Genomic DNA, 13,435 nt, shown 5'->3' on the forward strand with positions numbered 1-13,435 from the left:
AACTAGTCTACAACGACCTGTCTGTTAGTATTAACTAGTCTACAACGACCTGTCTGTTAGTAATAACTAGTCTACAACGACCTGTCTGTCAGTAATAACTAGTCTACAACGACCTGTCTGTTAGTAATAACTAGTCAACAACGACCTGTCTGTCAGTAATAACTAGTCTACAACGACCTGTCTGTTAGGTCGTTGTAGACTAGTTATTACTAACAGATAGGTCGTTGTAGACTAGTTATTACTATCTGTTAGTAAGTTATTACTAACAGATAGGTCGTTGTAGACTAGTTATTACTATCTGTTAGTAATAACTAGTCTACAACGACCTGTCTGTTAGTAATAACTAGTCTACAACGACCTGTCTGTTAGTAATAACTAGTCTACAACGACCTGTCTGTTAGTAATAACTAGTCTACACCGACCTGTCTGTTAGTAATAACTAGTCTACAACGACCTCTGTCTGTTAGTAATAACTAGTCTACAACGACCTCTGTCTGTTAGTAATAACTAGTCTACAACGACCTCTGTCTGTTAGTAATAACTAGTCTACAACGACCTGTCTGTTAGTATTAACTAGTCTACAACGACCTGTCTGTTAGTAATAACTAGTCTACAACGACCTGTCTGTCAGTAATAACTAGTCTACAACGACCTGTCTGTTAGTAATAACTAGTCAACAACGACCTGTCTGTCAGTAATAACTAGTCTACAACGACCTGTCTCTCAGTAATAACTAGTCTACAACGACCTGTCTGTTAGTACTAACTAGTCTACAACGACCTCTGTCTGTTAGTAATAACTAGTCTACAACGACCTCTGTCTGTTAGTAATAACTAGTCTACAACGACCTGTCTGTTAGTAATAACTAGTCTACAACGACCTGTCTGTTAGTAATAACTAGTCTACAACGACCTGTCTGTCAGTAATAACTAGTCTACAACGACCTGTCTGTTAGTAATAACTAGTCAACAACGACCTGTCTGTCAGTAATAACTAGTCTACAACGACCTGTCTCTCAGTAATAACTAGTCTACAACGACCTGTCTGTTAGTACTAACTAGTCTACAACGACCTCTGTCTGTTAGTAATAACTAGTCTACAACGACCTGTCTGTTAGTAATAACTAGTCTACAACGACCTGTCTGTTAGTAATAACTAGTCTACAACGACCTCTGTCTGTTAGTAATAACTAGTCTACAACGACCTCTGTCTGTCAGTAATAACTAGTCTACAACGACCTCTGTCTGTTAGTAATAACTAGTCTACAACGACCTGTCTGTTAGTAATAACTAGTCTACAACGACCTGTCTGTTAGTAATAACTAGTCTACAACGACCTGTCTGTCAGTACTAACTAGTCTACAACGACCTGTCTGTTAGTAATAACTAGTCTACAACAACCTGTCTGTCAGTAATAACTAGTCTACAACGACCGTCTGTTAGTAATAACTAGTCTACAACGACCTGTCTGTTAGTAATAACTAGTCTACAACGACCTGTCTGTTAGTAATAACTAGTCTACAACGACCTGTCTGTTAGTAATAACTAGTCTACAACGACCTCTGTCTGTTAGTAATAACTAGTCTACAACGACCTCTGTCTGTTAGTAATAACTAGTCTACAACGACCTCTGTCTGTTAGTAATAACTAGTCTACAACGACCTGTCTGTTAGTAATAACTAGTCTACAACGACCTGTCTGTTAGTATTAACTAGTCTACAACGACCTGTCTGTTAGTAATAACTAGTCTACAACGACCTGTCTGTCAGTAATAACTAGTCTACAACGACCTGTCTGTTAGTACTAACTAGTCTACAATGACCTCTGTCTGTTAGTAATAACTAGTCTACAACGACCTGTCTGTTAGTAATAACTAGTCTACAAGGACCTGTCTGTTAGTAATAACTAGTCTACAACGACCTCTGTCTGTTAGTAATAACTAGTCTACAACGACCTCTGTCTGTCAGTAATAACTAGTCTACAACGACCTCTGTCTGTTAGTAATAACTAGTCTACAACGACCTGTCTGTTAGTAATAACTAGTCTACAACGACCTGTCTGTTAGTAATAACTAGTCTACAACGACCTGTCTGTCAGTACTAACTAGTCTACAACGACCTGTCTGTTAGTAATAACTAGTCTACAACAACCTGTCTGTCAGTAATAACTAGTCTACAACGACCTCTGTTAGTAATAACTAGTCTACAACGACCTGTCTGTTAGTAATAACTAGTCTACAACGACCTGTCTGTTAGTAATAACTAGTCTACAACGACCTGTCTGTTAGTAATAACTAGTCTACAACGACCTCTGTCTGTTAGTAATAACTAGTCTACAACGACCTCTGTCTGTTAGTAATAACTAGTCTACAACGACCTCTGTCTGTTAGTAATAACTAGTCTACAACGACCTGTCTGTTAGTAATAACTAGTCTACAACGACCTGTCTGTTAGTATTAACTAGTCTACAACGACCTGTCTGTTAGTAATAACTAGTCTACAACGACCTGTCTGTCAGTAATAACTAGTCTACAACGACCTGTCTGTTAGTACTAACTAGTCTACAACGACCTCTGTCTGTTAGTAATAACTAGTCTACAACGACCTGTCTGTTAGTAATAACTAGTCTACAACGACCTGTCTGTTAGTAATAACTAGTCTACAACGACCTCTGTCTGTTAGTAATAACTAGTCTACAACGACCTCTGTCTGTCAGTAATAACTAGTCTACAACGACCTCTGTCTGTTAGTAATAACTAGTCTACAACGACCTGTCTGTTAGTAATAACTAGTCTACAACGACCTGTCTGTTAGTAATAACTAGTCTACAACGACCTGTCTGTCAGTACTAACTAGTCTACAACGACCTGTCTGTTAGTAATAACTAGTCTACAACAACCTGTCTGTCAGTAATAACTAGTCTACAACGACCTCTGTCTGTTAGTAATAACTAGTCTACAACGACCTGTCTGTTAGTAATAACTAGTCTACAACGACCTGTCTGTTAGTAATAACTAGTCTACAACGACCTGTCTGTTAGTAATAACTAGTCTACAACGACCTCTGTCTGTTAGTATAACTAGTCTACAACGACCTGTCTGTTAGTAATAACTAGTCTACAACGAACTCTGTCTGTTAGTAATAACTAGTCTACAACGACCTGTCTGTTAGTAATAACTAGTCTACAACGACCTGTCTGTCAGTAATAACTAGTCTACAACGACCTGTCTGTCAGTAATAACTAGTCTACAACAACCTGTCTGTTAGTAATAACTAGACTACAACGACCTCTGTCTGTTAGTATAACTAGTCTACAACGACCTGTCTGTTAGTAATAACTAGTCTACAACGACCTCTGTCTGTTAGTAATAACTAGTCTACAACGACCTCTGTCTGTTAGTAATAACTAGTCTACAACGACCTGTCTGTCAGTAATAACTAGTCTACAACGACCTGTCTGTTAGTAATAACTAGTCTACAACGACCTGTCTGTTAGTAATAACTAGTCTACAACGACCTCTGTCTGTCAGTAATAACTAGTCTACAACGACCTCTGTCTGTTAGTAATAACTAGTCTACAACGACCTGTCTGTTAGTAATAACTAGTCTACAACGACCTGTCTGTTAGTAATAACTAGTCTACAACGACCTGTCTGTCAGTACTAACTAGTCTACAACGACCTGTCTGTTAGTAATAACTAGTCTACAACAACCTGTCTGTCAGTAATAACTAGTCTACAACGACCTCTGTTAGTAATAACTAGTCTACAACGACCTGTCTGTTAGTAATAACTAGTCTACAACGACCTGTCTGTTAGTAATAACTAGTCTACAACGACCTGTCTGTTAGTAATAACTAGTCTACAACGACCTCTGTCTGTTAGTAATAACTAGTCTACAACGACCTGTCTGTTAGTAATAACTAGTCTACAACGAACTCTGTCTGTTAGTAATAACTAGTCTACAACGACCTGTCTGTTAGTAATAACTAGTCTACAACGACCTGTCTGTTAGTAATAACTAGTCTACAACGACCTGTCTGTCAGTAATAACTAGTCTACAACGACCTGTCTGTTAGTAATAACTAGTCTACAACGACCTCTGTCTGTTAGTAATAACTAGTCTACAACGACCTGTCTGTTAGTAATAACTAGTCTACAACGACCTCTGTCTGTTAGTAATAACTAGTCTACAACGACCTGTCTGTTAGTAATAACTAGTCTACAACGACCTGTCTGTTAGTAATAACTAGTCTACAACGACCTCTGTCTGTCAGTAATAACTAGTCTACAACGACCTCTGTCTGTTAGTAATAACTAGTCTACAACGACCTGTCTGTTAGTAATAACTAGTCTACAACGACCTGTCTGTTAGTAATAACTAGTCTACAACGACCTGTCTGTCAGTACTAACTAGTCTACAACGACCCTGTCTGTCAGTACTAACTAGTCTACAACGACCTGTCTGTTAGTAATAACTAGTCTACAACGACCTGTCTGTTAGTAATAACTAGTCTACAACGACCTCTGTCTGTTAGTAATAACTAGTCTACAACGACCTGTCTGTTAGTAATAACTAGTCTACAACGACCTGTCTGTTAGTAATAACTAGTCTACAACGACCTGTCTGTTAGTAATAACTAGTCTACAACGACCTGTCTGTTAGTAATAACTAGTCTACAACGACCTGTCTGTTAGTATTAACTAGTCTACAACGACCTGTCTGTTAGTAATAACTAGTCTACAACGACCTGTCTGTCAGTAATAACTAGTCTACAACGACCTGTTTGTTAGTAATAACTAGTCAACAACGACCTGTCTGTCAGTAATAACTAGTCTACAACGACCTGTCTGTTAGGTCGTTGTAGACTAGTTATTACTAACAGATAGGTCGTTGTAGACTAGTTATTACTATCTGTTAGTAATAACTAGTCTACAACGACCTATCTGTTAGTAATAACTAGTCTACAACGACCTGTCTGTTAGTAATAACTAGTCTACAACGACCTGTCTGTTAGTAATAACTAGTCTACAACGACCTGTCTGTTAGTAATAACTAGTCTACAACGACCTGTCTGTTAGTAATAACTAGTCTACAACGACCTCTGTCTGTCAGTAATAACTAGTCTACAACGACCTCTGTCTGTTAGTAATAACTAGTCTACAACGACCTCTGTCTGTTAGTAATAACTAGTCTACAACGACCTGTCTGTTAGTAATAACTAGTCTACAACGACCTGTCTGTTAGTAATAACTAGTCTACAACGACCTCTGTCTGTTAGTAATAACTAGTCTACAACGACCTGTCTGTTAGTAATAACTAGTCTACAACGACCTGTCTGTTAGTAATAACTAGTCTACAACGACCTGTCTGTTAGTAATAACTAGTCTACAACGACCTGTCTGTTAGTAATAACTAGTCTACAACGACCTGTCTGTTAGTAATAACTAGTCTACAACGACCTGTCTGTTAGTAATAACTAGTCTACAACGACCTGTCTGTTAGTAATAACTAGTCTACAACGACCTGTCTGTCAGTAATAACTAGTCTACAACGACCTGTCTGTTAGTACTAACTAGTCTACAATGACCTCTGTCTGTTAGTAATAACTAGTCTACAACGACCTGTCTGTTAGTAATAACTAGTCTACAACGACCTGTCTGTTAGTAATAACTAGTCTACAACGACCTCTGTCTGTCAGTAATAACTAGTCTACAACGACCTCTGTCTGTCAGTAATAACTAGTCTACAACGACCTGTCTGTTAGTAATAACTAGTCTACAACGACCTGTCTGTTAGTAATAACTAGTCTACAACGACCTCTGTCTGTTAGTAATAACTAGTCTACAACGACCTCTGTCTGTTAGTAATAACTAGTCTACAACGACCTGTCTGTTAGTAATAACTAGTCTACAACGACCTGTCTGTTAGTAATAACTAGTCTACAACGACCTCTGTCTGTTAGTAATAACTAGTCTACAACGACCTGTCTGTTAGTAATAACTAGTCTACAACGACCTGTCTGTTAGTATTAACTAGTCTACAACGACCTGTCTGTTAGTATTAACTAGTCTACAACGACCTGTCTGTTAGTATTAACTAGTCTACAACGACCTGTCTGTTAGTAATAACTAGTCTACAACGACCTGTCTGTTAGTATTAACTAGTCTACAACGACCTGTCTGTTAGTAATAACTAGTCTACAACGACCTGTCTGTCAGTAATAACTAGTCTACAACGACCTGTCTGTTAGTACTAACTAGTCTACAATGACCTCTGTCTGTTAGTAATAACTAGTCTACAACGACCTGTCTGTTAGTAATAACTAGTCTACAACGACCTGTCTGTTAGTAATAACTAGTCTACAACGACCTCTGTCTGTCAGTAATAACTAGTCTACAACGACCTCTGTCTGTTAGTAATAACTAGTCTACAACGACCTCTGTCTGTTAGTAATAACTAGTCTACAACGACCTGTCTGTTAGTAATAACTAGTCTACAACGACCTGTCTGTTAGTAATAACTAGTCTACAACGACCTGTCTGTCAGTACTAACTAGTCTACAACGACCTGTCTGTTAGTAATAACTAGTCTACAACGACCTGTCTGTCAGTAATAACTAGTCTACAACGACCTGTCTGTTAGTAATAACTAGTCTACAACGACCTGTCTGTTAGTAATAACTAGTCTACAACGACCTGTCTGTTAGTAATAACTAGTCTACAACGACCTGTCTGTTAGTAATAACTAGTCTACAACGACCTGTCTGTTAGTAATAACTAGTCTACAACGACCTGTCTGTTAGTAATAACTAGTCTACAACGACCTGTCTGTTAGTAATAACTAGTCTACAACGACCTGTCTGTTAGTAATAACTAGTCTACAACGACCTGTCTGTTAGTAATAACTAGTCTACAACGACCTGTCTGTTAGTAATAACTAGTCAACAACGACCTGTCTGTCAGTAATAACTAGTCTACAACGACCTGTCTCTCAGTAATAACTAGTCTACAACGACCTGTCTGTTAGTACTAACTAGTCTACAACGACCTCTGTCTGTTAGTAATAACTAGTCTACAACGACCTGTCTGTTAGTAATAACTAGTCTACAACGACCTGTCTGTTAGTAATAACTAGTCTACAACGACCTCTGTCTGTTAGTAATAACTAGTCTACAACGACCTCTGTCTGTCAGTAATAACTAGTCTACAACGACCTCTGTCTGTTAGTAATAACTAGTCTACAACGACCTGTCTGTTAGTAATAACTAGTCTACAACGACCTGTCTGTTAGTAATAACTAGTCTACAACGACCTGTCTGTCAGTAATAACTAGTCTACAACGACCTGTCTGTTAGTAATAACTAGTCTACAACGACCTGTCTGTCAGTAATAACTAGTCTACAACGACCTTCTGTTAGTAATAACTAGTCTACAACGACCTGTCTGTTAGTAATAACTAGTCTACAACGACCTGTCTGTTAGTAATAACTAGTCTACAACGACCTGTCTGTTAGTAATAACTAGTCTACAACGACCTCTGTCTGTTAGTAATAACTAGTCTACAACGACCTCTGTCTGTTAGTAATAACTAGTCTACAACGACCTCTGTCTGTTAGTAATAACTAGTCTACAACGACCTGTCTGTTAGTAATAACTAGTCTACAACGACCTGTCTGTTAGTATTAACTAGTCTACAACGACCTGTCTGTTAGTAATAACTAGTCTACAACGACCTGTCTGTCAGTAATAACTAGTCTACAACGACCTGTCTGTTAGTACTAACTAGTCTACAACGACCTCTGTCTGTTAGTAATAACTAGTCTACAACGACCTGTCTGTTAGTAATAACTAGTCTACAACGGACCTGTCTGTTAGTAATAACTAGTCTACAACGACCTCTGTCTGTTAGTAATAACTAGTCTACAACGACCTCTGTCTGTCAGTAATAACTAGTCTACAACGACCTCTGTCTGTTAGTAATAACTAGTCTACAACGACCTGTCTGTTAGTAATAACTAGTCTACAACGACCTGTCTGTTAGTAATAACTAGTCTACAACGACCTGTCTGTCAGTACTAACTAGTCTACAACGACCTGTCTGTTAGTAATAACTAGTCTACAACGACCTGTCTGTCAGTAATAACTAGTCTACAACGACCTCTGTCTGTTAGTAATAACTAGTCTACAACGACCTGTCTGTTAGTAATAACTAGTCTACAACGACCTGTCTGTTAGTAATAACTAGTCTACAACGACCTGTCTGTCAGTAATAACTAGTCTACAACGACCTGTCTGTTAGTAATAACTAGTCTACAACGACCTCTGTCTGTTAGTAATAACTAGTCTACAACGACCTGTCTGTTAGTAATAACTAGTCTACAACGACCTGTCTGTTAGTAATAACTAGTCTACAACGACATCTGTCTGTTAGTAATAACTAGTCTTCAACGACCTGTCTGTTAGTAATAACTAGTCTACAACGACCTGTCTGTTAGTAATAACTAGTCTACAACGACCTGTCTATTAGTAATAACTAGTCTACAACGACCTGTCTGTTAGTAATAACTAGTCTACAACGGCCTGTCTGTTAGTAATAACTAGTCTACAACGACCTCTGTCTGTTAGTAATAACTAGTCTACAACGACCTGTCTGTCAGTAATAACTAGTCTACAACGGCCTGTCTGTTAGTAATAACTAGTCTACAACGACCTGTCTGTAAGTACTAACTAGTCTACAACGGCCTGTCTGTTAGTAATAACTAGTCTACAACGACCTGTCTGTTAGTAATAACTAGTCTACAACGACCTGTCTGTTAGTAATAACTAGTCTACAACGACCTCTGTCTGTCAGTAATAACTAGTCTACAACGACCTCTGTCTGTTAGTAATAACTAGTCTAAAACGACCTGTCTGTTAGTAATAACTAGTCTACAACGACCTGTCTGTCAGTAATAACTAGTCTACAACGACCTGTCTGTTAGTAATAACTAGTCTACAACGACCTGTCTGTTAGTAATAACTAGTCTACAACGACCTATCTGTTAGTAATAACTAGTCTACAACGACCTGTCTGTTAGTAATAACTAGTCTACAACGACCTCTGTCTGTCAGTAATAACTAGTCTACAACGACCTCTGTCTGTCAGTAATAACTAGTCTACAACGACCTCTGTCTGTTAGTAATAACTAGTCTACAACGACCTGTCTGTCAGTAATAACTAGTCTACAACGACCTGTCTGTTAGTACTAACTAGTCTACAACGACCTCTGTCTGTTAGTAATAACTAGTCTACAACGACCTGTCTGTTAGTAATAACTAGTCTACAACGTCCTGTCTGTTAGTAATAACTAGTCTACAACGACCTCTGTCTGTTAGTAATAACTAGTCTACAACGACCTCTGTCTGTCAGTAATAACTAGTCTACAACGACCTCTGTCTGTTAGTAATAACTAGTCTACAACGACCTGTCTGTTAGTAATAACTAGTCTACAACGACCTGTCTGTTAGTAATAACTAGTCTACAACGACCTGTCTGTTAGTAATAACTAGTCTACAACGACCTGTCTGTCAGTAATAACTAGTCTACAACGACCTGTCTGTTAGTAATAACTAGTCAACAACGACCTGTCTTTCAGTAATAACTAGTCTACAACGACCTGTCTGTTAGTAATAACTAGTCTACAACGACCTATCTGTTAGTAATAACTAGTCTACAACAACCTAGTCTGTTAGTAATAACTAGTCTACAACGACCTGTCTGTTAGTAATAACTAGTCTACAACGACCTGTCTGTTAGTAATAACTAGTCTACAACGACCTGTCTGTTAGTAATAACTAGTCTACAACGACCTGTCTGTTAGTAATAACTAGTCTACAACGACCTCTGTCTGTCAGTAATAACTAGTCTACAACGACCTCTGTCTGTCAGTAATAACTAGTCTACAACGACCTCTGTCTGTTAGTAATAACTAGTCTACAACGACCTGTCTGCTCAGTAATAACTAGTCTACAACGACCTGTCTGTTAGTACTAACTAGTCTACAACGACCTCTGTCTGTTAGTAATAACTAGTCTACAACGACCTGTCTGTTAGTAATAACTAGTCTACAACGACCTGTCTGTTAGTAATAACTAGTCTACAACGACCTCTGTCTGTTAGTAATAACTAGTCTACAACGACCTCTGTCTGTCAGTAATAACTAGTCTACAACGACCTGTCTGTTAGTAATAACTAGTCTACAACGACCTGTCTGTTAGTAATAACTAGTCTACAACGACCTGTCTGTCAGTACTAACTAGTCTACAACGACCTGTCTGTTAGTAATAACTAGTCTACAACAACCTGTCTGTCAGTAATAACTAGTCTACAACGACCTCTGTCTGTTAGTAATAACTAGTCTACAACGACCTGTCTGTTAGTAATAACTAGTCTACAACGACCTGTCTGTTAGTAATAACTAGTCTACAACGACCTCTGTCTGTTAGTAATAACTAGTCTACAACGACCTGTCTGTTAGTAATAACTAGTCTACAACGACCTCTGTCTGTTAGTAATAAATAGTCTACAACGACCTGTCTGTTAGTAATAACTAGTCTACAACGACCTGTCTGTCAGTAATAACTAGTCTACAACGACCTGTCTGTTAGTATTAACTAGTCTACAACGACCTGTCTGTTAGTAATAACTAGTCTACAACGACCTCTGTCTGTTAGTAATAACTAGTCTACAACGACCTGTCTGTTAGTAATAACTAGTCTACAACGACCTGTCTGTTAGTAATAACTAGTCTACAACGACCTGTCTGTTAGTAATAACTAGTCTACAACGACCTGTCTGTTAGTAATAACTAGTCTACAACGACCTCTGTCTGTCTGTAATAACTAGTCTACAACGACCTCTGTCTGTTAGTAATAACTAGTCTACAACGACCTGTCTGTTAGTAATAACTAGTCTACAACGACCTGTCTGTTAGTAATAACTAGTCTACAACGACCTGTCTGTCAGTACTAACTAGTCTACAACGACCTGTCTGTTAGTAATAACTAGTCTACAACGACCTGTCTGTCAGTAATAACTAGTCTACAACGACCTCTGTCTGTTAGTAATAACTAGTCTACAACGACCTGTCTGTTAGTAATAACTAGTCTACAACGACCTGTCTGTTAGTAATAACTAGTCTACAACGACCTCTGTCTGTTAGTATAACTAGTCTACAACGACCTGTCTGTTAGTAATAACTAGTCTACAACGAACTCTGTCTGTTAGTAATAACTAGTCTACAACGACCTGTCTGTTAGTAATAACTAGTCTACAACGACCTGTCTGTCAGTAATAACTAGTCTACAACGACCTGTCTGTCAGTAATAACTAGTCTACAACGACCTGTCTGTTAGTAATAACTAGACTACAACGACCTCTGTCTGTTAGTATAACTAGTCTACAACGACCTGTCTGTTAGTAATAACTAGTCTACAACGACCTCTGTCTGTTAGTAATAACTAGTCTACAACGACCTCTGTCTGTTAGTAATAACTAGTCTACAACGACCTGTCTGTCAGTAATAACTAGTCTACAACGACCTGTCTGTTAGTAATAACTAGTCTACAACGACCTGTCTGTTAGTAATAACTAGTCTACAACGACCTGTCTGTCAGTAATAACTAGTCTACAAATTCTCCAACTAGGAACATTTGTATAATTACTTTTGTACGTGATGAAAACAACATTGTGGATGCTTCTAAACGTTAGGGAACATCCCTTCTTCCTGCCTCCTATCTTTGGCTTCTGTTCAGTGAAAGAGTTGTATTCTGTTTTTATCTCGCCCTGAATGAAGGTCGGGTCCCAACGGTGATGTGGTATGCCAGGTGTTCACGGAGTATGCCCGGGCCTGTGCCCACGCCGACCACCCACTGAAGGACTGGAGGACTCACATACCACAGTGTGGTAGGTACTCTTCATACCGTTAATTACCCATACCCGCATGCAGGATCCACTGTAGTTAGTTTTAGTGTAAATAAATAAGTGTTGTTTCAGTTGGCTTGTTGCCGCCCCCCCCCCCCAAAAAAAAAAATATTCCTTCAAGTCACACATGGTAAGTAGTTACACGAAACAAACCCCAAGACAAATTTAATGTCAAACATTTTTAACGTTACTTCCCGTCTCGTGATGTCACTTCATGTCCCGCAATGTCACTTCCTGTCTTGTGATGTTACATCCTGTCTCACGGTGTCACTTCCTGTGTTCCTCAGCGATGCCGTGTCCTCCAGGTCTGCAGTATAAGGAGTGCATCACCTGCTGCCCTGTGTCCTGTAACGTGGACAGAATGTGTATCGACAACAAGCTGCAGTGTCTAGACGGATGCTACTGCCCTGATGGTGAGATTTATGGTCATGTTGTTGATTACTGTTACTGTTTTTACTTTGTAATACTTTACATTAAAGTTACTGCGACATGAAGAAGGCCTGTGAGCCCAGCACGTTTGTTCATTTTTATTTTAGAATATGGAATAGCCGCTAAAATAAAGGCTTTTAAACTTTTCCACGAGACAGTACTTCAGTTTGTTTTTGAAGTATGATGCTTTTACACAGCTGCAACTTAGTTTGTTTGTTATTCCCCGTTCTCCTATGAGCACCTCTCTTTGTCTTCATACGTGATTCCAAAGCAGCGCTCACTCTTTTTTTTGCATTTTGAATACTTTATAAAGGGGTTGGAAAGAGTTTAGAAGTAGTTTTTATACCGTTAGTAATTTTGTTTGTAGATAGTTTCTGAATCATTAATAAACAGTTATAACTAATTGGTTAATTTCAATTAATGAGTTAAAACATTAGTTCTTCAGGTGTAAAATCTACTTATTAACACTTTACAAACCATCTTTCTTCCACACTCTCCCCATATCCTCTCTCCCTGAATTAGACATATTAGAGACCCATATTCCAACCCATCTCTCAATGTCTAGACCAACTGAATTCTCTGTCTGTCTCCTATTCCTCTCTCTGTCTGAATGTCTCTCTCCCAGACCTGATCTATGAGGAGGGAAGTTGTGTGAAGGCCTCAGACTGTCCCTGTGAATACCATGGCATGGTCTACCCCTCCGGACAGACCGTTCAGGAGGAGTGTAACAACTGGTAGGACATCTCTCTATCATCTCATCTCTCTATCATCTCTCTATGATCTCATCTCTCTATGATCTCTCTATCATCTCTCTATCATCTCTCTATGATCTCATCTCTCTATCATCTCATCTCTCTATCATCTGTCTATCATCTCATCTCTCTATGATCTCTCTATCATCTCTCTATCATCTCTCTATGATCTCATCTCTCTATGATCTCATCTCTCTATGATCTCATCTCTCTATCATCTGTCTATCATCTCATCTCTCTATCATCTCTCTATCATCTCATCTCTCTATGATCTCATCTCTCTAGGATCTCT

The 13,435-nt window shown here is 38.7% G+C and overlaps 1 protein-coding gene across 1 annotated transcript in view; it reads left to right on the top strand.

Annotated features, from left to right (window-relative positions):
* LOC145864303 (otogelin-like) overlaps positions 1 to 13,435 on the top strand; it is a 194,394-nt gene that overhangs the window by 133,750 nt on the left and 47,209 nt on the right. Inside the window, exons 5-7 of the mRNA XM_082969904.1 lie at positions 11,866 to 11,944; positions 12,250 to 12,375; positions 13,017 to 13,125. Coding sequence (XP_082826030.1) covers positions 11,866 to 11,944; positions 12,250 to 12,375; positions 13,017 to 13,125 — 314 coding nt within the window. The remainder of the gene's footprint in view (positions 1 to 11,865; positions 11,945 to 12,249; positions 12,376 to 13,016; positions 13,126 to 13,435) is intronic.

This window comes from Salmo salar, chromosome 26 (assembly GCF_965601325.2).
Source record: "Salmo salar chromosome 26, fSalSal1, whole genome shotgun sequence".
Taxonomy (NCBI): domain Eukaryota; kingdom Metazoa; phylum Chordata; class Actinopteri; order Salmoniformes; family Salmonidae; genus Salmo; species Salmo salar.